The sequence below is a fragment of the Cyanistes caeruleus genome, chromosome 35 (assembly GCF_971803275.1).
Source record: "Cyanistes caeruleus chromosome 35, bCyaCae1.hap1.1, whole genome shotgun sequence".
Taxonomy (NCBI): domain Eukaryota; kingdom Metazoa; phylum Chordata; class Aves; order Passeriformes; family Paridae; genus Cyanistes; species Cyanistes caeruleus.
In genome coordinates, this window is record NC_141736.1 from 1,120,722 (window position 1) to 1,141,929 (window position 21,208).

General features: G+C 56.9%; 2 protein-coding genes across 16 annotated transcripts in view; one reads left to right on the top strand and one right to left on the bottom strand.

Moving 5' to 3' along the window:
• Positions 1–6,255: 6,255 nt before the first annotated feature.
• On the top strand, positions 6,256–8,571 carry LOC147647635 (beta-1,3-galactosyltransferase 2-like). Its single transcript, XM_086871392.1, has one exon. It carries the CDS (start codon positions 6,464–6,466, stop codon positions 7,445–7,447), a length of 984 nt encoding a protein of 327 aa, XP_086727518.1. The 5' UTR covers positions 6,256–6,463; the 3' UTR covers positions 7,448–8,571.
• A 3,289-nt stretch (positions 8,572–11,860) lies between these two features.
• The window catches only part of ILF3 (interleukin enhancer binding factor 3), a 48,068-nt gene continuing 38,720 nt past the window's right edge, over positions 11,861–21,208 (bottom strand). For 8 of the 15 annotated variants that reach the window (XM_086871358.1, XM_086871354.1, XM_086871349.1 and 5 more), the window contains exons 17-20: positions 21,021–21,074; positions 17,024–17,389; positions 14,262–14,390; positions 11,861–12,379 (exon numbers count right to left, since the gene is read on the bottom strand). In XM_086871358.1, coding sequence (XP_086727484.1) covers positions 12,249–12,379; positions 14,262–14,390; positions 17,024–17,389; positions 21,021–21,074 — 680 coding nt within the window. In that variant the 3' untranslated portion in view covers positions 11,861–12,248. The remainder of the gene's footprint in view (positions 12,380–14,261; positions 14,391–17,023; positions 17,390–21,020; positions 21,075–21,208) is intronic. The other 7 variants (XM_086871360.1, XM_086871359.1, XM_086871352.1 and 4 more) reach the window with 1 other exon arrangement.

The following is a 21,208-nucleotide window of genomic DNA, read 5'->3' on the forward strand; positions in this document are numbered from 1 at the left end:
CACCTGGCAACACTCTGGGGACTCCTGGGGACACTCTGGGGACACCTGGGGACACTTGGGGACACTTTGGGACACCTTGGTGATGCTTTGGGATACTTGGGGACGCTTTGGGGACACTTGAGGATGCTTTGGGGTCACTTTGGGACACTCTGGGGACACTTTGGGGACACTTTGGGGACACTCTGGGGTCACTTGGGGACACTCTGGGGACACTGAGTGTCCCTGTCACCTCTGGGGTGGCACCTGCATGTCCACCTGGTGACACCTGAGTGTCCATGGTGACACCTGTGTGACCACAGTGACACCTGTTTGGTGACACCTGCGTGTCTCTGTCACCCCTGGGGTGGCACCTGAGTGTCCATGGTGACACCTGCGTGTCCCCGTCAGCCCTGTGGTGACACCTGCGTGTCCCTGTCACCCCTGTGGTGGCACCTGCGTGTCCCTGTCACCCCTGGGGTGGCACCTGAGTGTCCCTGTCACCCCTGGGGTGGCACCTGAACGTCTGTGGTGACACCTGCGTGTCCCTGTCACCCCTGTGGTGACACCTGTTTAACCATGGTGGCACCTGTTTGGTGACCCCTGTGTCCCCGTCACTCCTGTGGTGGCACCTGAGTGTCCCTGTCACCCCTGTGGTGACACCTGTCTAACCACGGTGGCACCTGTTTGGTGACCCCCCTGTGTCCCTGTCACCCTGGGGTGACACCTGTGTGTCCACGGTGTCCCCACTTCGGTGTCCCCAGTTCAGTGTCCCCAGGTTTTGGTGACCTTGGTGTGACCCCAGTTCAGTGTCCCCTGGGGTGTCCCCAGTTCGGTGTCCCCAGTTTTGGTGTCCCCGTGGTGACCCCAGGCTGACCCCGAGGTGTCCCCAGTTTGGTGACCCCAGTTTTGGTGGTCCCGGGGTGTCCCCAGTTTGGTGACCTTGGTGTGACCCCAGTTTGGTGTCCCCAGTTTGGTGACCTTGGTGTGACCCCAGTTTGGTGTCCCCAGTTTGGTGACCTTGGTGTGACCCCAGTTTGGTGTCCCCAGTTTTGGTGGTCCCGGGGTGTCCCCAGTTTTTGGTGTCCCCAGTTCGGTGTCCTCCCGGTGTCCCCAATTTGGTGACCTTGGTGTGACCCCAGTTTTTGGTGTCCCCAGTTTTTGGTGTCCCCACTTCGGTGACCTTGGTGTGACCCCAGTTCAGTGACCCCAGTTTGGTGTCCCCGGGGTGACCCCGGTGTGACCCCAGTTTTTGGTGTCCCCAGTTTGGTGACCTTGGTGTCACCCCAGTTTGGTGTCCCCAGTTTCTGGTGACCCCGAGGTGTCCCCTGGGGTGTCCCCAGTTTGGTGTCCCCAGTTTTGGTGGTCCCGGGGTGTCCCCAGTTTCTGGTGTCCCCAGTTCGGTGTCCTCCCAGTGTCCCCAGTTTGGTGACCTTGGTGTGACCCCAGTTTGGTGTCCCCAGGTTTCGGGTGACCCCGAGGTGTCCCCAGTTTGGTGTCCCCGTGGTGACCCCGGGGTGTCCCCTGGGGTGTCCCCAGTTTTTGGTGTCCCCAGTTTGGTGACCTTGGTGTGACCCCAGTTTTGGTGACCCCCGTGGTGACCCCAGTTTTGGTGTCCCCAGTTTTGGTGTCCCCAGTTTTTTTGGTGTCCCCAGTTTTGGTGACCTTGGTGTGACCCCAGTTTTTGGTGTCCCCAGTTTGGTGACCCCCGTGGTGTCCCCAGTTTTGGTGTCCCCAGTTTCTGGTGTCCCCAGTTTTGGTGACCCCCGTGGTGTCCCCACTTTGGTGTCCCCACTTTGGTGTCCCCGTGGTGACCCCACTTTGGTGTCCCCACTTTGGTGTCCCCGTGGTGACCCCACTTTGTCCCCGCTGCCACCGCACGAGGAAGTTGGAGGAGCTCTGGGTGTGGCCCGGGGGGCGGGGCCAGCCCAGGGCGTGGCACCTGCGTCACCTCTGTCCCCACATTTCTGCCCCTGCCGGGCACGGCGGCCACAGAGCCACCGCGGGCGGGGACTGGGAGCAACTGGGAGCAACTGGGAGCCACCGTGAGTGACTGGGACACGACTGGGAGTTACTGGGAGTGACTGGGAGCCACTGGGAGCCACCGTGAGTGACTGGGAGCTACTGGGAGCTACTGGGAGCCACTGGGAGCTACTGGGAGCCACTGGGAGCTACTGGGAGTTACTGGGAGTTACTGGGAGTTACTGGGAGTTACTGGGAGCCACTGGGAGTTACTGGGACCACTGGGAGTTACTGGGAGTTACTGGGAGCCACTGGGAGCCACTGGGAGTTACTGGGACACGACTGGGAGTTACTGGGAGTGACTGGGAGTTACTGGGAGCCACTGGGAGCCACTGGGAGCCACTGGGAGCTGCACCTGGGAGCCACTGGGAGCCACCGTGAGTGACTGGGACACAACTGGGAGCTACTGGGAGCCACTGAGAGTTACTGGGAGTTACTGGGAGCTGCACCTGGGAGGCACTGGGAGCCACTGGGAGGCACTGGGAGTTACTGGGAGGCACTGGGAGCTGCACCTGGGAGTCACTGGGAGCCACCGTGAGTGACTGGGACACAACTGGGAGCCACTGGGAGCCACTGGGAGCCACTGGGAGTTACTGGGAGCTGCACCTGGGAGGCACTGGGAGTGACTGGGACACAACTGGGAGCCACTGGGAGTGACTGGGAGCCACTGGGAGCCACTGGGAGCCACTGGGAGGCACTGGGAGCCACTGGGAGTTACTGGGAGTTACTGGGAGTTACTGGGAGTTACTGGGAGCTGCAGCTGGACACCACTGGGAGCTACTGGGAGTTACTGGGAGCCACTGGGAGTGACTGGGAGTGACTGGGACACGACTGGGAGTTACTGGGAGCACTGGGAAGTACCGGGACTGGCACTCAGAGGTAACTGGGAGTTACTGGGAGTTACTGGGAGCGACTGGGACACGACTGGGAGTTACTGGGAGCACTGGGAGCCACTGGGAGCACTGGGAGCTGCACCTGGAGCTAACTGGGAGTCACTGGGAGTCACTGGGAGGCACTGGGAGAGACTGGGACACAACTGGGAGTCACTGGGAGTTACTGGGACTGGCACTCGGAGGTAACTGGGAGTTACTGGGAGCACTGGGAGTTACTGGGACTGGCACTCGGAGGTAACTGGGAGTTACTGGGAGCACTGGGAGTCACTGGGAGTGACTGGGACACGACTGGGAGTTACTGGGAGCACTGGGAGTTACTGGGAGCACTGGGACACGCTGGGAGGGGCGGGGTGAGACCCCCGGGGGGGTCCTGGGGGTCAGCCAGGGACCAGTGAGGGACCCTGACCGCCCCCTCCCAGTACTGGGGGGACTGGGAGGGACTGGGAGGGACTGGGAGGGACTGGGAAGGGCCGGAAGCAGCGCCTGGAACAAACTGGGAGCCACTGGGAGGACTGGGAAGGGCTGAAGGCAAAGTGGGGGAACTGGGGTGAACTGGGGTGAACTGGGATGAACTGGGAGGGGCTGGACTCAGCCCCAGGACCCCCAGAGCTCCCCCGAGACCCCCAAACTGGTCTGACTGGTGGAACTGGTGGGCCCCTGGCGGCGCCTCCCGCTCTTATCGCGTCCGGAGCCTTATCAGGAACCGGGAATGGGGAGGGGGATCCGGGGGGGAACGGGGAGGGGGCTCGGGGAATGGGGAGGGGGCTCGGGGGGGAACGGGAATGGGGAGGGGGATCCGGGGGGAACGGGAATGGGGAGGGGGCTCAGGGAATGGGGAGGGGGCTCGGGGAATGGGGAGGGGGCTCAGGGAATGGGGAGGGGGCTCAGGGAATGGGGAGGGGGCTGGGGGAATGGGGAGGGGGCTCAGGGAATGGGGAGGGGGCTCAGGGAATAAGGAGGGGGCTCGGGGAATGGGGAGGGGGCTCAGGGAATGGGGAGGGGGATCCGGGGGGAACGGGAATGGGGAGGGGGCTCAGGGAATGGGGAGGGGGATCTGGGAATGGGGAGGGGGCTCGGGGAATGGGGAGGGGGATCCGGGAATGGGGAGGGGGATCCGGGAATGGGGAGGGGGCTCAGGGAATGGGGAGGGGGATCCGGGAAATGGGGAGGGGGATCCGGGAATGGGGAGGGGGCTCAGGGAATGGGGAGGGGGATCCGGGAAATGGGGAGGGGGATCCGGGAATGGGGAGGGGGCTCAGGGAATGGGGAGGGGGCTCGGGGAATGGGGAAGGGGGATGGGGGGACCCCAGGAATGGGGAGGGGGCTCGGGGAATGTGGGGGAGGGGGCTCAGGGGATCCGGGAATGGGGAGGGGGCTCAGGGAATGGGAAGGGGGATCCAGGGGGAAACGGGAATGGGGAGGGGGCTCTGGGAATGGGGAGGGGACTCAGGGAATGGGGAAGGGGGGACGGGGGGACCCCAGGAATGGGGAGGGGGCTCAGGGGACCCCAGGAATGGGGAGGGGGCTCAGGGGATCCGGGAATGGGGAGGGGGATCCGGGAATGGGGAGGGGGCTCGGGGAATGTGGGGGAGGGGGCTCAGGGGATCCGGGAATGGGGAGGGGGCTCAGGGGATCCGGGAATGGGGAGGGGGATCCGGGGGGATCCGGGAATGGGGAGGGGTCTCGGGGGGATCCGGGAATGGGGAGGGGTCTCGGGGGGATCCGGGAATGGGGAGGGGGATCCGGGGGGGAATGGGGAGGGGGGGACCCCAGGAATGGGGAGGGGGCTCAGGGGATCCGGGAATGGGGAGGGGGATCCGGGGGGAAACGGGAATGGGGAGGGGGCTCGGGTAATGGGGAGGGGGGATGGGGGGACCCCAGGAATGGGGAGGGGGCTCGGGGAATGTGGGGGAGGGGGCTCAGGGGATCCGGGAATGGGGAGGGGGCTCGGGGAATGTGGGGGAGGGGGCTCAGGGGATCCGGGAATGGGGAGGGGGCTCGGGGAATGTGGGGGAGGGGGCTCAGGGGGATCCGGGAATGGGGAGGGGGATGGGAGGATCCGGGAGTGTGGGGGAGGGGCAGGGGGGGGATCCGGGAGTGTGGGGGAGGGGCTCGGGGGGAGTGTCCCTTAAAGGGGGGGAGGGGCAGGGACACCCTGGGAGGGGGAGGGGCAGCCGGGGACTGTGGGGAGGGGTCGGCAAGGGGGGGGTGGGGCTCAGGTGGGTGCAGGGGGCGGGGTTTGGGGCTCAGGTGGGTGCAGGGGGCGGGGTTTGGGGCTCAGGTGGGTGCAGGGGGCGGGGTTTGGGGCTCAGGTGGGTGCAGGGGGTGGGGCTCAGGTGGGTGCAGGGGGCGGGGTTTGGGGCTCAGGTGGGTGCAGGGGGCGGGGTTTGGGGCTCAGGTGGGTGCAGGGGGCGGGGTTTGGGGCTCAGGTGGGTGCAGGGGGCGGGGTTTGGGGCTCAGGTGGGTGCAGGGGGCGGGGTTTGGGGCTCGGTCAGGATTTGGGTGTCACCGGGATTTGGCTGTCACCAGGATTTGGGTGTCAGGATTTGGGTGTCCCTGGGATTTGGGTGTCAATGGAATTTGGGGTGAGGATTTGGGTGCTGGGATTTGGGTGTCAGAAGGATTTGGGTGTCACTGGGGTTTGGGAACCCCCAGGATTGGGATTTGGGTGCCGGGATTTGGGTGCCAGGATTTGGGTGCTGGGATTTGGGTGTCACCAGGATTTGGGTGTCACCAGGATTTGGGTGTCAGTGGGATTTGGGTGTCAGGATTTGGGTGTCACTGGGGTTTGGGCACCCCCATGATTGGGATTTGGGTGTCAATGGAATTTGGGGTGAGGATTTGGGTGCTGGGATTTGGGTGTCAGAAGGATTTGGGTGTCACCGGGATTTGGGTGTCAAGATTTGGGTGCTGGTGGGATTTGGACACCCCCAGGATCCGGATGCTCAGGTCCCTGGGATTTGGGTGCTGGTGGGATTCGGGTGTCAGGTTTTGGGTGTCAGTGGGATTTGGGTGTCAGAAGGATTTGGGTGTCACTGGGGTTTGGGCACCCCGAGGATTGGGATTTGGGTGTCAGAGGGATTTGGGTGTCAGGATTTGGGTGTCAGAGGGATTTGGGTGTCAGGATTTGGGTGCCGGGATTTGGGTCTCAGAGGGATTTGGGTGTCAGGATTTGGGTGTCACCAGGATTTGGGTGTCCCTGGGATTTGGGTGTCAGGATTTGGCTGTCACCAGGTTTTGGCTGTCACCAGGATTTGGGTGTCCCTGGGATTTGGGTGTCAGGATTTGGGTGTCACCAGGATTTGGGTGTCAGGATTTGGCTGTCGCCAGGATTTGGGTGTCAGGATTTGGGTGTCACCAGGATTTGGCTGTCAGGATTTGGGTGTCAGGATTTGGGTGTCACCGGGATTTGGCTGTCAGGATTTGAGTGTCACCAGGATTTGGGTGTCAGGATTTGGCTGTCACCAGGATTTGGGCACCCCCAGGATCGGGATTTGGCTGATCCCTGACATTTCCCTGCCCTCCCGTTTCCGTCGTGACCCCATTTCCCTCTCCCACCCCACAGCTCCGCCATGAAGCTCCCCACCATCTCCCGCCTGCTGGCGCTGCCGGTGGCCGCAGCCCTGGCCCTGCTGGCCCTGCACTCCCGCCCCGAGCCGCGTCCCCCCGTCACCGCCACCACCCCCGGCGCGACCCCGCGCCCCAACAACGCCACGGCGCCCACCCGCCACCCCCTCCAACCCCCCTACCCCCACCCCTACCGCTTCCTCCTCAACCACCCCGAAAAGTGCCGGGGGCGGACGCCGTTCCTGGTGCTGCTGGTGGTCACGTCCCCGGCCGACCTGGCCGCCCGCGACGCCGTGCGCCGCACCTGGGGCAACGAGAGCGCGGTGCCGGGGCTGGACGTGCTGCGGCTCTTCCTGCTGGGCGTCCACCCGGCCTTCGGCGAGGAGCTGCGGCCGGTGCTGCTGGAGGAGGACGAGCTCCACCGCGACCTGCTCCAGCAGGATTTCCTCGACACCTACAACAACCTGACGCTCAAGACGCTGATGGGCTTGGAGTGGGTGAGCCGCTACTGTGCCAACGCCAGCTACGTGATGAAGGCCGACCACGACGTCTTCCTCAACCTGGAGTTCTTGGCGGGCTTGCTGAGGCCTCCCAGGAGCGATTTCCTCACGGGTTACGTCTACCGGCACACCGGGCCGCTCCGGAACCGCGCTTACAAGTGGTTCGTGCCGCGGGAGGTTTACCCCAACGACACCTACCCGCCCTACTGCGGCGGGCCCGGCTACGTCCTCTCGGGGGACCTGGCCCTGCGCGTCTTCGCCGCGGCGCAGACGCTGCCGCTCATCAACATGGAGGACGCCTTCGTGGGGATCTGCCTGCACGCGCTGGGCGTGGCGGTCACCGATCCGCCGCCGGGGACGTTCGCCATGTACCGGCTGGAGTACGAGCGCTGCCGGTTCCGCCGCCTGGTGATGGTTCATCACTACGGGCCCCGGGAGCTGCTGCGGCTCTGGCCGCACTTCACACAGGGCAGGGAGCAGTGTCCCTAGGCTGGGAGGGCCGGGATCTGCTGCTGGGATCCACTGACTGTCATTGGGATCCACTGACTGTCATTGGGATCTGCTGCTGGTGCTGGGATCCACTGTCTGTCACTGGGATCCACCGATTCTCACCGGGATCCACTGACTGTCACTGGGATCTGCTGCTGGCGCCGGGATCCACTGACTGTCATTGGGATCTGCTGCTGGGATCCGCTGACTGTCATTGGGATCTGCTGCTGGTGCTGGGATCCGCTGACTGTCACTGGGATCCGCTGTCACTGGGATCCACCGATTCTCACCGGGATCCACTGACTGTCATTGGGATCTGCTGCTGGTGCTGAGATCCACTGACTGGCACCGGGATCCACTGACTGTCATTGGGATCTGCTGCTGGTGCTGGGATCCACTGACTGGCACCGGGATCCACTGACTGTCATTGGGATCTGCTGGTGGTGGTACTGGGATCCACTGTCACTGGGATCTGCTGCTGGTGGTGCCGGGATCTGCTGCTGGTGCTGGAATCCACTGATTCTCACTGGGATCCACTGACTGTCACTGGGATCTGCTGCTGGTGCCGGGATCAACTGACTCTCACTGGGATCTGCTGGTGGCGCTGGGATCCACTGATTCTCACTGGGATCCACTGACTCACTGGGAACTGCTGCTGGTGCCGGGATCAACTGACTCTCACTGGGATCCACTGACTGGCACTGGGATCCACTGACTGTCACTGGGATCCACTGACTGTCACTGGGATCCACTGACTGTCACTGGGATCTGCTGGTGGCACTGGGATCCACTGACTGAGCCCTCCTGGTGTCCCTGACTGTGCCAGGATCCACCGGTGTCACCGGGATCTGTTGGTATCACCGGGATCCACTGGTATCACCGGGATCCCCTGGTATCACCGGGATCCCCGGGTGTCACTGGGATCCACTGACTGAGCCCTCCTGGTGTCCCTGGCCGTGGTCACTCCTGTCCCTCCGAGCCGTTCCTTGGTTATTCGGGATGGATCCGGGATCCGCTGGGATCCGCCGGGATCCGCTGGGATCCGCCGGGATCCGCCGGGATCCGGGATCCGCCGCCTGGCGTTAATTTATATCCGATGTTTTTAATAAAAGGGCTGGAGCCTGGCGGGTGTCGGTGCCGCCGTCCCGACGGACCCGGGTGGGGAAGGGGCCCCGGAGCTGGAATGTGCCTCGATCTGGGCAGCGATCCCGGGGTTTCCTGGGATCTGAGACATTCCAGGAACTGATCCCGGTGTTTGCTGGGATCTGAGACATTCCAAGCCCTGTTCCCGGTGTTTCCTGGGATCTGAGGCATTCCAGGAGCTGATCCCGGGGTTTCCTGGGATCTGAGACATTCCAGGAGCCGATCCCGGTGTTTGCCGGGATCTGACACATTCCAGGAGCTGATCCCGGGGTTTCCTGGGATCTGACACATTCCAGGAGCTGATCCCGGCGTTTCCCGGGATCTGAGACATTCCAGGAGCCGATCCCGGGATTTCCCGGGATCTGTCGTGTTCCAGGAGCCGATCCCGGGGTTTCCTGGGGTCTGACACATTCCAGGAGCCGATCCTGGGGTTTCCCGGGATCTGAGACATTCCAGGAGCTGATCCCGGGGTTTCCTGGGGTCTGACACATTCCAGGAGCCGATCCTGGGGTTTGCCGGGATCTGAGACATTCCAGGAACTGTTCCAGGTGTTTCCCGGGATCTGTCATGTTCCAGGAGCCGATCCCGGGGTTTGCTGGGATCTGACACATTCCAATCCCCATTCCCGGTGTTTCCCCGGTATCTGACACATTCCAAGCCCCGTTCCCGGTGTTTGCTGGGCCGTGCCCCACTCCAGATGCCATTCCCAGTTTTTGAGGGGCCGTTCCCGTTCCAGGAGCCGTTCCCGGTGTTTCCCGGGATCTGAGACATTCCAAGCCCCGATCCCGGTGTTTGCTGGGATCTGACACGTTCCAGGAGCCGATCCCGGGGTTTGCCGGGATCTGACACATTCCAATCCCCATTCCCGGTGTTTGCTGGGATCTGACACGTTCCAGGAGCCGATCCCGGTGTTTCCTGGGATCTGACACGTTCCAAGCCCCGATCCCGGTGTTTGAGAGGCCGTGCCCCACTCCAGATGTCATTCCCGGTGTTTGAGGGGCCGTGCCCCGCTCCAGGCCCCGTTCCCGGTGTTTCCCCGGTATCTGACACGTTCCAAGCCCCGATCCCGGTGTTTGAGAGGCCGTGCCCCACTCCAGATGCCATTCCCAGTTTTTGAGGGGCCGTGCCCCGTTCCAGGAGCCGATCCTGGGGTTTGCTGGGATCTGAGACATTCCAAGCCCCATTCCCGGTGTTTGCTGGGATCTGAGACATTCCAAGCCCCATTCCCGGTGTTTGCTGGGATCTGACACGTTCCAGGAGCTGATCCTGGGGTTTCCTGGGATCTGAGACATTCCAAGCCCCGATCCCGGTGTTTCCCGGGATCTGACACATTCCAGGAGCTGTTCCTGGTGTTTCCCGGGATCTGACACGTTCCAGGAGCCGTTCCCGGGGTTTGAGAGGCCGTGCCTTGTTCCAGGAGCCGTTCCCGGTATTTGCTGGGCTGTGCCTCGTTCCAGGAGCTGTTCCCGGTGTTTGCCGGGATCTGACACGTTCCAAGCCCCATTTCCGGGGTTTCCGGGAGCTGACACATTCCAATCCTCGTTCCCGATGTTTGCTGGGCCGTGCCTTGTTCCAGAAACTGTTCCGGGTGTTTCCCCGGAATCTGACACATTCCAGGAGCCGTTCCCGGTGTTTCCCCGGAATCTGACACATTCCAGGCCCCGTTCCCGGTGTTTGAGAGGCCGTGCCCCGCTCCAGGCCCCGTTCCTGGGGTTTGAGAGGCCGTGCCCCGCTCCAGGAGCCGATCCCGGTGTTTGAGAGGCCGTGCCCCGCTCCAGGCCCCGTTCCCGGTGTTTGAGAGGCCGTGCCCCGCTCCAGGAGCCGTTCCCGGTGTTTGAGAGGCCGTGCCCCGCTCCTGGAGCAATTCCCGGTGTTTGAGAGGCCGTGCCCCGCTCCAGGCCCTGTTCCCGGTGTTTGAGAGGCCGTGCCCCGCTCCAGGAGCCGTTCCCGGTGTTTGAGGGGCCGTGCCCCGCTCCAGGAGCCGTTCCCGGTGTTTGAGGGGCCGTGCCCCGCTCCAGGCCCCGTTCCCGGTGTTTCCCCGGTATCTGACACATTCCAGGCCCCGTTCCCGGTGTTTCCCCGGTATCTGACACATTCCAGGCCCCGTTCCCGGTGTTTCCCCGGTATCTGACACATTCCAGGCCCCGTTCCCGGTGTTTCCAGGATCCGGCTCCGGCACGGAGCGATCTGGAGCCAGCGGCACCAGGCTCATCCAAAGGAGCCACGAGACCCCAGTTCAGCCCCAGTTCTGCCCCAGTTCAGCTCCAGTTTGGCCCCAGTTCAGCTCCCGTTCTGCCCCAGTTTGGTCCCAGTTCAGCTCCAGTTCAGCTCCACTTTGGTCCCAGTTCAGCTCCAGTTCAGCCCCAGTTCTGCCCCAGTTCAGCTCCAGTTCAGCCCCAGTTCAGCCCCAGTTCTGCCCCAGTTCAGCCCCAGTTTGGTCCCAGTTCAGCTCCAGTTCAGTCCCAGTTCAGCCCCAGTTTAGCCCCAGTTCTGCCCCAGTTTGGTCCCAGTTCAGCTCCAGTTTTGCTCCAGTTCAGCTCCAGTTCAGCCCCAGTCCTGTCCCATTTCAGCCCCATTTTGGCCCCAGACCTGTCCCAGTTCAGCCCCAGTTCAGCCCCAGTTCGGCCCCATTTCAGCCCCAGTCCTGTCCCAGTTCGGCCCCAGTCCTGTCCCATTTCAGCCCCATTTTGGCCCCAGTGCTGCCCCAGTTCAGCCCCAGTCCTGTCCCAGTTCAGCCCCAGTCCTGTCCCAGTCCGGCCCCAGTTCAGCCCCAGTCCTGTCCCATTTCAGCCCCATTTTGGCCCCAATTCTGTCCCAGTTCAGCCCCAGTCCTGTCCCATTTCAGCCCCATTTTGGCCCCAGTCCTGTCCCATTTCAGCCCCATTTTGGCCCCAGTCCTGTCCCAGTCCGGCCCCAGTCCTGTCCCCATTTCAGCCCCAGTCCTGTCCCATTTCAGCCCCATTTTGGCCCCAGTCCTGTCCCAGTTCAGCCCCAGTCCTGTCCCAGTTCAGCCCCATTTTGGCCCCAGTCCTGTCCCAGTTCAGCCCCAGTCCTGTCCCAGTCCGGCCCCAGTTCTGCACCTAAGGATTTTCACGAACCAACACTCGGAATTTGGGGTTATTTTTATGAGACTCCTCCACACTTTGAACCTTTGGATTTGCACGACGACGCATCGGGAACCTGAACCATCCCAAATTTTGGGGTTTATTCATCTCCACCCCCCTCCCACAACCCCCTTCCCCAAAAAAACAAACTGAAACCACCAAAAAATACCGAAAAAAGCTCCTTTTTAACGCACTTCACAAAAGCAGAACAACGAGGGCCCCTCCCTTCGCCGGGGCCTGGGAAAAGGCTCCGGAATCGGATCGACTTCCCCAAAAAAACCCCAAAACCTCAAAAAATAACCCCAAAAAAAAAAACAAAACCAAAAACCCCCCACAAAAAAAAAATAATAATAATAATCCTATTTAAACCAAGTCGTCGTGGCAACTACGACCCATTAAATAGAGGCCCGGAGGTGACGGGGGTCACACAGAGCAACGGGATTTTGGGGGGGAAAAAAGGGGGAAAAATGGGAAAAAGGGGATAAAATCCGGAGGATCCGGAGGGAAGGAGGAGGAGGAGGAGGAGGAGGAGGAGGAGGAGGAAGAACGGGGGTTTATCTGTACTGGTAACTCATGCTGTGCTCGTTCCTGCCGTATCCGCCCTGCGACGCCTGGTAGGAGCTGGGGGGGCCGCTGTAGTTCTGGGAGCCCGGGGAGTTGTAGTTGGACTGGGAGGAGTATCCGCCTGTGGGGGGAGGAGAGGAGGAGGAGGAGGAGGAGGAGGAAGGGGAAAAGGAGGAGGAGGAGGAAGGAGGAAGGGGAGGAGGAGGAAGGAGGAAGGAGGAAGAACAGGAGGAGGAGGAGGAAGGAGGAAGGAGGAAGGGGAAAAGGAGGAGGAGGAGGAAGGAGGAAGGGGAGGAGGAGGAAGGAGGAAGAACAGGAGGAGGAGGAAGAAGGAGGAAGGGGAAAAGGAGGAGGAGGAGGAGGAAGGAAGAGCAGGAGGAGGAGAAGGAGGAGGAGAAGGGGAAGGAGGAAGGAAGAGCAGGAGGAGAAGGAGGAGGATGAAGAGCAGGAGGAGGAGAAGGAGGAGGAGGAGGAGGAGGAGAAGGGGAAGGGGAAGGAGGAAGGAAGAGCAACAGGAGGAGGAGAAGGAGGATGAAGAGGAGGAGGACAAGGATTAGGAGGAGGAGAAGGGGGAGAAGGGGAAGGAAGAAGGAGTAAGGAAGAGGAGGAAGAAGGGGGACGAGGAGAAGGAAGAGGAGGAGGAGGAAGGAGAGGAGGAGGAGTAGGACGAGGAAGAGGAGGAGCAGCAGGAGGAGAAAGATGAAGGGGAGGAGGAGGAGGAGGAGAAGGAAGAGGAGGAGAAGGAGGAGGAAGGGGAGGAGGAAGAGGAGGAAAAGAGGAAGGAAGAAGGAGGAGGATGAGGAGGTGGAAGGAGGAAGAAGGGGGAGGAGGAAGGAGAAGGAAGAGGAAGAGGAGGGGGAGGAGGAGGAGGAGGAAGGAGAAGGACAAGGATGAGGACGAAGAAGAGGAGGTGGAAGAAGGAAGGAGGAAGGAGGAGGAGGATGAAAAGGAAGAGGAAGGAGGAGGATGAGGAGAAGGAAGAGGAGGAGGAGAAGGGGAAGGAGGAAGAGGAGAAGGAGAAACGAGTAATGAGGAAGGAAGAAGGAGGAAGAGGAGGAAGAAGAAGGAGGAAGATGAGGAAAAAGGAGGAAGGAGGAAGAAAAAAGGAGGAAGAGGAGGAAGAAGGAGGAAGAAAAAAGGAGGAAGAGGAGGAAGAAGGAGGAAGGAGGAAGAAAAAAGGAGGAAGAGGAGGAAGAAGGAGGAAGGAGGAAGAAAAAAGGAGGAAGAGGAGGAAGAAGGAGGAAGGAGGAAGAAAAAAGGAGGAAGAGGAGGAAGAAGGAGGAAGAAAAAAGGAGGAAGAGGAGGAAGAAGGAGGAAGAAAAAAGGAGGAAGAGGAGGAAGAAGGAGGAAGAAAAAAGGAGGAAGAGGAGGAAGAAGGAGGAAGAAAAAAGGAGGAAGAAGGAGGAAGAAAAAAGAAGGAAGAGGAGGAAGAAGGAGGAAGAAAAAAGGAGGAAGAGGAGGAGGAAGGAGGAAGAAAAAAGGAGGAAGAGGAGGAAGAAGGAGGAAGAAAAAAGGAGGAAGAGGAGGAAGAAGGAGGAAGAAAAAAGGAGGAAGAGGAGGAAGAAGGAGGAAGAAAAAAGGAGGAAGAGGAGGAAGAAGGAGGAAGAAAAAAGGAGGAAGAGGAGGAAGAAGAAGGAAGAAAAAAGGAGGAAGAGGAGGAAGAAGGAGGAAGAGAAAAGGAGGAAGAGGAGGAAGAAGGAGGAAGAAAAAAGGAGGAAGAGGAGGAAGAAGGAGGAAGAAAAAAGGAGGAAGAGGAGGAAGAAGGAGGAAGAAAAAAGGAGGAAGAGGAGGAAGAAGGAGGAAGGAGGAAGAAAAAAGGAGGAAGAGGAGGAAGAAGGAGGAAGAAAAAAGGAGGAAGAGGAGGAAGAAGGAGGAAGAAAAAAGGAGGAAGAGGAGGAAGAAGGAGGAAGGAAAAAGGAGGAAGAGGAGGAAGAAGGAAGCATTAGGATCACCGTGGAGCTGGGGCACGGCCCCACCCGGCAGCTCGGGGTGCCAATACTGACCTGCCTTACCTTGGTACGAGGAGCCCCCGCCCCCGGAGCCGCCGTAGCCCCCGTGGGAGCCCGAGTTGTAGGAGCCACCCCCGGAGTAGCTGTTGCCACCGCTGCCGCGGCCGCTGTTACCGCTGTAACCTGGCAACGGGGACACGGCCGGTGAGCAGCGGCGTGGGGATGGGGGGATGTGAGGATGAGGATGAGGGGATGGGGATGGGGATGGGGATGTGAGGATGGGGATGTGGGGATGGGGATGTGGGGATGGGGATGTGGGGATGGGGATGTGGGGATGAAGATGTGGGGATGAAGATGAGGATGTGAGAATGTGAGGATGGGGGGATGTGAGGATGAGGATGAGGATGTGAGGATGAGGATGAGGATGTGGGGATGGGGATGTGAGGATGGGGATGTGGGGATGGGGATGTGAGGATGAAGATGAGGATGTGAGGATGCGGATGTGAGGATGAGGATGGGGATGTGGGGATGGGGATGTGAGGATGCGGATGTGAGGATGAGGATGTGAGAATGAAGATGTGGGGATGGGGATGTGGGGATGAAGATGTGGGGATGAAGATGAGGATGTGAGAATGTGAGGATGGGGGGATGTGAGGATGAGGATGAAGATGTGGGGATGGGGATGTGAGGATGAGGATGAGGATGTGAGGATGAGGATGAGGATGTGGGGATGGGGATGTGGGGATGGGGATGTGGGGATGGGGGGATGTGAGGATGAGGATGGGGATGTGGGGATGGGGATGAGGGGATGGGGATGTGGGGATGGGGATGTGGGGATGGGGATGTGAGGATGAGGATGGGGATGTGGGGATGGGGATGAGGGGATGGGGATGTGGGGATGGGGATGTGGGGATGGGGATGTGGGGATGAAGATGAGGATGTGAGGATGAGGATGTGAGGATGAGGATGAAGATGTGGGGATGGGGATGTGGGGATGGGGATGTGAGGATGAGGATGTGAGGATGAGGATGAGGATGTGGGGATGGGGATGTGGGGATGGGGATGTGAGGATGGGGATGTGAGGATGAAGATGAGGATGTGAGGATGAGGATGAGGATGTGGGGATGGGGATGAGGGGATGGGGATGTGGGGATGGGGATGTGGGGATGGGGATGTGGGGATGGGGATGTGGGGATGGGGATGTGGGGATGGGGATGTGAGGATGAGGATGTGAGGATGAGGATGAGGATGTGGGGATGGGGATGTGGGGATGGGGATGTGGGGATGGGGATGTGAGGATGAGGATGGGGATGTGGGGATGGGGATGTGGGGATGGGGATGAGGGGATGGGGATGTGGGGATGGGGATGTGGGGATGGGGATGTGGGGATGGGGATGTGGGGATGGGGATGTGGGGATGAAGATGAGGATGAGGATGTGAGAATGTGAGGATGTGAGAATGTGAGGATGAGGATGAGGATGTGGGGATGGGGATGAGGATGTGGGGATGGGGATGAGGATGAAGATGAGGATGTGAGGATGAGGATGTGAGGATGAGGATGTGAGGATGAGGATGAAGATGTGCAATGACTTCCATCCAAAATTCGGGATCAAATCCAACCTCAACCCTTAACTCCAACCCTCAACTCCAACCCTCAACTCAATCCTCAACTCAATCCTTAACTCCAACCCTCAACTCAACCCTGAACTCAATCCTTAACTCCAACCCAACTCCAACCCTTAACTCAACTCTTAACTCCAACCCTGAACTCCAACCCACAACTCAATCCTTAACTCCAACCCAACCTCAACCAAACCTCAACTTTAACTCCAACCCACAACTCAACCCTTAACTCCAACCCACAACTCAACCCTTAACTCCAACCCACAACTCAATCCTTAACTCCAACCCAACCTCAACCCAACCTCAACTTTAACTCCAACCCACAACTCAACCCTGAACTCCAACCCACAACTCAACCCTTAACTCCAACCCACAACTCAATCCTTAACCCTTAACAGCAACTCTTAATTCCAACCCAACTCCAACCCTTAACTCCAACCCAAAACTCCAACCCAACTCCAAGCCTTAACTCCAACTCCAACCCTTAACTCCAACCCAACTCCAACCAAAAACTCAACTCTTAACTCCAACCCTGAACTCCAACCCTTAACTCAACCCTTAACTCAACCCTGAACTCCAACCCTGAACTCCAACCTTGAACTCAACCCTTAACTCCAACCCAACCTCAACCCAACCTCAACTTTAACTCCAACCCACAACTCAACCCTGAACTCCAACCCACAACTCAATCCTTAACTCAACCCTTAACTCCAACCCTGAACTCCAACCTTGAACTCAACCCTTAACAGCAACTCTTAATTCCAACCCAACTCCAACCCTTAACTCCAACCCAACTCCAACTCTTAATTCCAACCCAACTCCAACCCTTAACTCCAACCCTTAACTCAACCTTTAACTCCAACCCTGAACTCCAACCCTGAACTCCAACCTTGAACTCAACCCTTAACTCCAACCCTGAACTCCAACCCTGAACTCCAGCCTTGAACTCAACCCTTAACTCCAACCCAACCTCAACCAAACCTCAACCCTTAACTCCAACCCTTAACTCAACCCTTAACTCCAACCCAACCTCAACCAAACCTCAACCCTTAACTCCAACCCTTAACTCAACCCCTAACTCCACCCTTAACTCCAACCCTGAACTCCAATCTTGAACTCAACCCTTAACTCCAACCCAACCTCAACCAAACCTCAACCCTTAACTCCAACCCTTAACTCAACCCCTAACTCACTGTATTTACTCTCGTAGTTGTAATCGGAGCCTCCGCCGGGCGAGTTGTACGAGTTGGAGTAGGAGTAACCGCCCTGGCCGTGCCCGTAACCCTTCTGCTTGCCCTGCCCGGGCCCGTAGCCGCCGTACTGGCCCTGTCCGTAGGGCTGCTGGCCCTGGTGGCCGGCGTAGCCGGAGCCGTACGAGGCCTTCTGGCCGCCGCCGTGCTGCTGTTTCTTGCCGCCGTGTTTGGGGGGCGCGGGGGCCGTGTAGCCGTCGCCGCCCTGGTAGTAGGAGCCGTAGCCCGAGGAGCCGCCGCCGCCTCCGCCGCCGCCGCCGCCGCCGCCGCCGCCCGAGTTGGAGTGGCCACCGTTGCTGTAGAACTGGCCTGGGTGGAGAGAGGAGGGGGCAGAGGTCACCCGAGGGGGTTTTGGCGCTCTGGAGATGTGTGGGAGAAATGGGGAGGGGGTTGTGGAGTTGATGGAGACCCCCTGGATCTGTGGGATCTCCCCCCCACCCTGGTGTGGATCTGTTCTTGGGGTTCTGTTCCCATCCGGATCCCCCCATCCGGATCCATCCCTGAGATTCCAGCAGGATCCATCCAGATCCAGCAGGATCCATCCAGATCCAGCAGGATCCATCCAGATCCAGCAGGATCCATCCCTGAGATTCCAGCAGGATCCATCTCTGAGATTCCAGCAGGATCCATCCAGATCCAGCAGGATCCATCCCTGAGATTCCAGCAGGATCCATCCAGATCCAGCAGGATCCATCCCTGAGATTCCAGCAGGATCCATCCAGATCCAGCAGGATCCATCCCTGAGATTCCAGCAGGATCCATCCAGATCCAGCAGGATCCATCCAGATCCAGCAGGATCCATTCGGATTCATCCCTGAGATTCCAGCAGGATCCATCTGTATCCATCCCTGAGATTCCAGCAGGATCCACCCAAATCCAGCAGGACCCATCCAGATCCAGCAGGATCCATCCAAATCCAGCAGGATCCACCCAAATCCAGCAGGATCCAACCAAATCCAGCAGGATCCACCCAAATCCAGCAGGATCCATCTGGATCAATCCCTGAGATTCCAGCAGGATCCATCCAAATCCAGCAGGATCCATCCAAATCCAGCAGGATCCAACCCCTGTGATTCCAGCAGGATCAATTGGGATCCACCCCAATGTTTCCAGCAGGATCCATTGGGATCCACCCCCGTGATTCCAGCAGGATCCATTGGGATCCAATCCCTGAGATTCCAGCAGGATCCACTGGGCTCCACCCCCGTGATTCCAGCAGGATCCATCCTGGGATCCAATCCCTGAGATTCCAGCAGGATCCATTGGGATCCAATCCCTGTGATTCCAGCAGGATCCATTGGGATCCACCCCCGTGATTCCAGCAGGATCCATTGGGATCCACCCCCGTGGATGCAGGATCCATTGGGATCCACCCCCGTGATTCCAGCAGGATCCATTGGGATCCACCCCCGTGATTCCAGCAGGATCCATTGGGATCCACCCCCGTGATTCCAGCAGGATCCATTGGGATCCACCCCCGTGATTCCAGCAGGATCCATTGGGATCCACCCCCGTGGATGCAGGATCCATTGGGATCCAAGGATTCGCTTCAGCACACGCAATTCCACCGGGAAATAAATCCCAACATTCCAGCAAATCAGGGAATTTCACACCTTTAAAACAGCCTGGATCAGATCCCTGGGGGAAAAATATTCCCAAAAAAACCCCGATCCAATCCCTGGGATTTATTAAAAAACTTGGATTTTTTTAAAGATCAGATCCCTGTGGGAAAAATATTCCCAAAAAAAACCCGAACCAATCCCTGGGATGAAAAATATTCCCAAAAAAACCCCGATCCAATCCCTGGGATGAAAAATATTCCCAAAAAAACCCTGACAATCCCTGGGATGAAAAATATTCCCAAAAAAACCCGATCCAAATCCCTGGGATGAAAAATATTCCCAAAAAAACCCGATCCAATCCCTGGGATGAAAAATATTCCCAAAAAACCTGATGCAATGCCTGGGATTTATTAAAAAAATTGGATTTTTTAAAGATCAGATCCCCCTGGGAAAAATATTCCCAAAAAAAACCTGATCCAATCCCTGGGATGAAAAATATTCCCAAAAAAACCCTGACAATGCCTGGGATTTATTAAAAAACTTGGATTTTTTAAAGATCAGATCCCTGTGGGAAAAATATTCCCAAAAAAACCCTGACAATGCCTGGGATTTATTAAAAAAATTGGATTTTTTAAAGATCAGATCCCTGTGGGCAAAATATTCCCAAAAAAACCCTGACAATGCCTGGGATTTATTAAAAAAATTGGATTTTTTAAAGATCAGATCCCTGTGGGCAAAATATTCCCAAAAAAACCTCAACAATCCCTGGGATTTATTAAAAAACTTGGATTTTTTTAAAGATCAGATCCCTGTGGGAAAAATATTCCCAAAAAAACCTGATCCAATCCCAGGGATTTATTAAAAAAATTGGATTTTTTAAAAGATCAGATCCCTCTGGGAAAAATATTCCCAAAAAAACCTGATCCAATCCCTGGGATTTATTAAAAAACTTGGATTTTTTTAAAGATCAGATCCCCCTGGGAAAAATATTCCCAAAAAACCCCGATCCAATCCCTGGGATTTATTAAAAAAATTGGATTTTTTAAAAGATCAGATCCCTCTGGGAAAAATATTCCCCAAAAAACCCTGACAATGCCTGGGATTTATTAAAAAACTTGGATTTTTTAAAGATCAGATCCCTGTGGGAAAAATATTCCCAAAAAAACCCCATCCAATCCCTGGGATTTATTAAAAAACTTGGATTTTTTAAAGATCAGATCCCTGTGGGAAAAATATTCCCAAAGAAACCCCATCCAATCCCTGGGATTTATTAAAAAAATTGGATTTTTTTAAAGATCAGATCCTTGTGGGAAAAATATTCCCAAAAAAACCCTGATCCAATCCCTGGGATGAAAAATATTCCCAAAAAACCCCAATCCAAACCTTGAGATTTATTAAAAAAATTGGATTTTTTAAAGATCAGATCCCTCTGGGCAAAATATTCCCAAAAAAACCCTGACAATGCCTGGGATTTATTAAAAAACTTGGATTTTTTAAAGATCAGATCCCTGTGGGAAAAATATTCCCAAAAAAACCCTGACAATGCCTGGGATTTATTAAAAAAAATGGATTTTTTAAAGATCAGATCCCCCTGGGAAAAATATTCCCAAAAAAACCCTGACAATGCCTGGGATTTATTAAAAAAATTGGATTTTTTAAAGATCAGATCCCCCTGGGAAAAAAATTCCCAAAAAAACCTGATCCAATCCCTGGGATGAAAAATATTCCCAAAAAAACCCTGACAATGCCTGGGATTTATTAAAAAACTTGGAATGAAAAATATTCCCAAAAAAACCCCAATCCAATCCCTGGGATTTATTAAAAAACTTGGATTTTTTAAAGATCAGATCCCTGTGGGAAAAATATTCCCAAAAAAACCCTGACAATGCCTGGGATTTATTAAAAAATTGGATTTTTTAAAGATCAGATCCCTGTGGGAAAAATATTCCCAAAAAAACCTGATCCAATCCCTGGGATTTATTAAAAAAATTGGATTTTTTAAAGATCAGATCCCTGTGGGAAAAATATTCCCAAAAAAACCCGATCCAATCCCTGGGATGAAAAATATTCCCAAAAAACCCCAATCCAATCCTTGAGATTTATTAAAAAAATTGGATTTTTTAAAGATCAGATCCTTGTGGGAAAAATATTCCCAAAAAAACCCTGACAATGCCTGGGATTTATTAAAAAAATTGGATTTTTTAAAGAAAAAACCTCGCCGGGAGCTAAAATCGACCAAAACGCTTCCATTTCCTTAAAAACCAAGGATTGATTTACACAAAAAAACCCAAAATTAACCAAATTCCACCTCCTTTCAGCCACTTTGCTGGGAATTTTTAATCCTTTTTTGGGATTTCTGGGGGAAAAGGAGCACTCACTGTAGCCGGCGGTGGCGGAATTCCCTCCGTAGCCGTAGCTGCCGTAGCCGGCCCCTGGAGAGGAAGAAAATGTTGGAATCAACATTCCAAGGGTGAAATTCCCTGAATTTTGGGAAGTGGGAATCCATGGAGGGATTCTCTGGGGAATAAAAATTGTATGGATACGGTGGGAGAGGGGGATTTGATCC

What these genes read in the sequence shown, in the direction of transcription:
- LOC147647635 (XM_086871392.1), top strand. Translation starts at nt 6,464, where the DNA reads ATGAAGCTCCCCACCATCTCCCGCCTGCTGGCGCTGCCGGTGGCCGCA.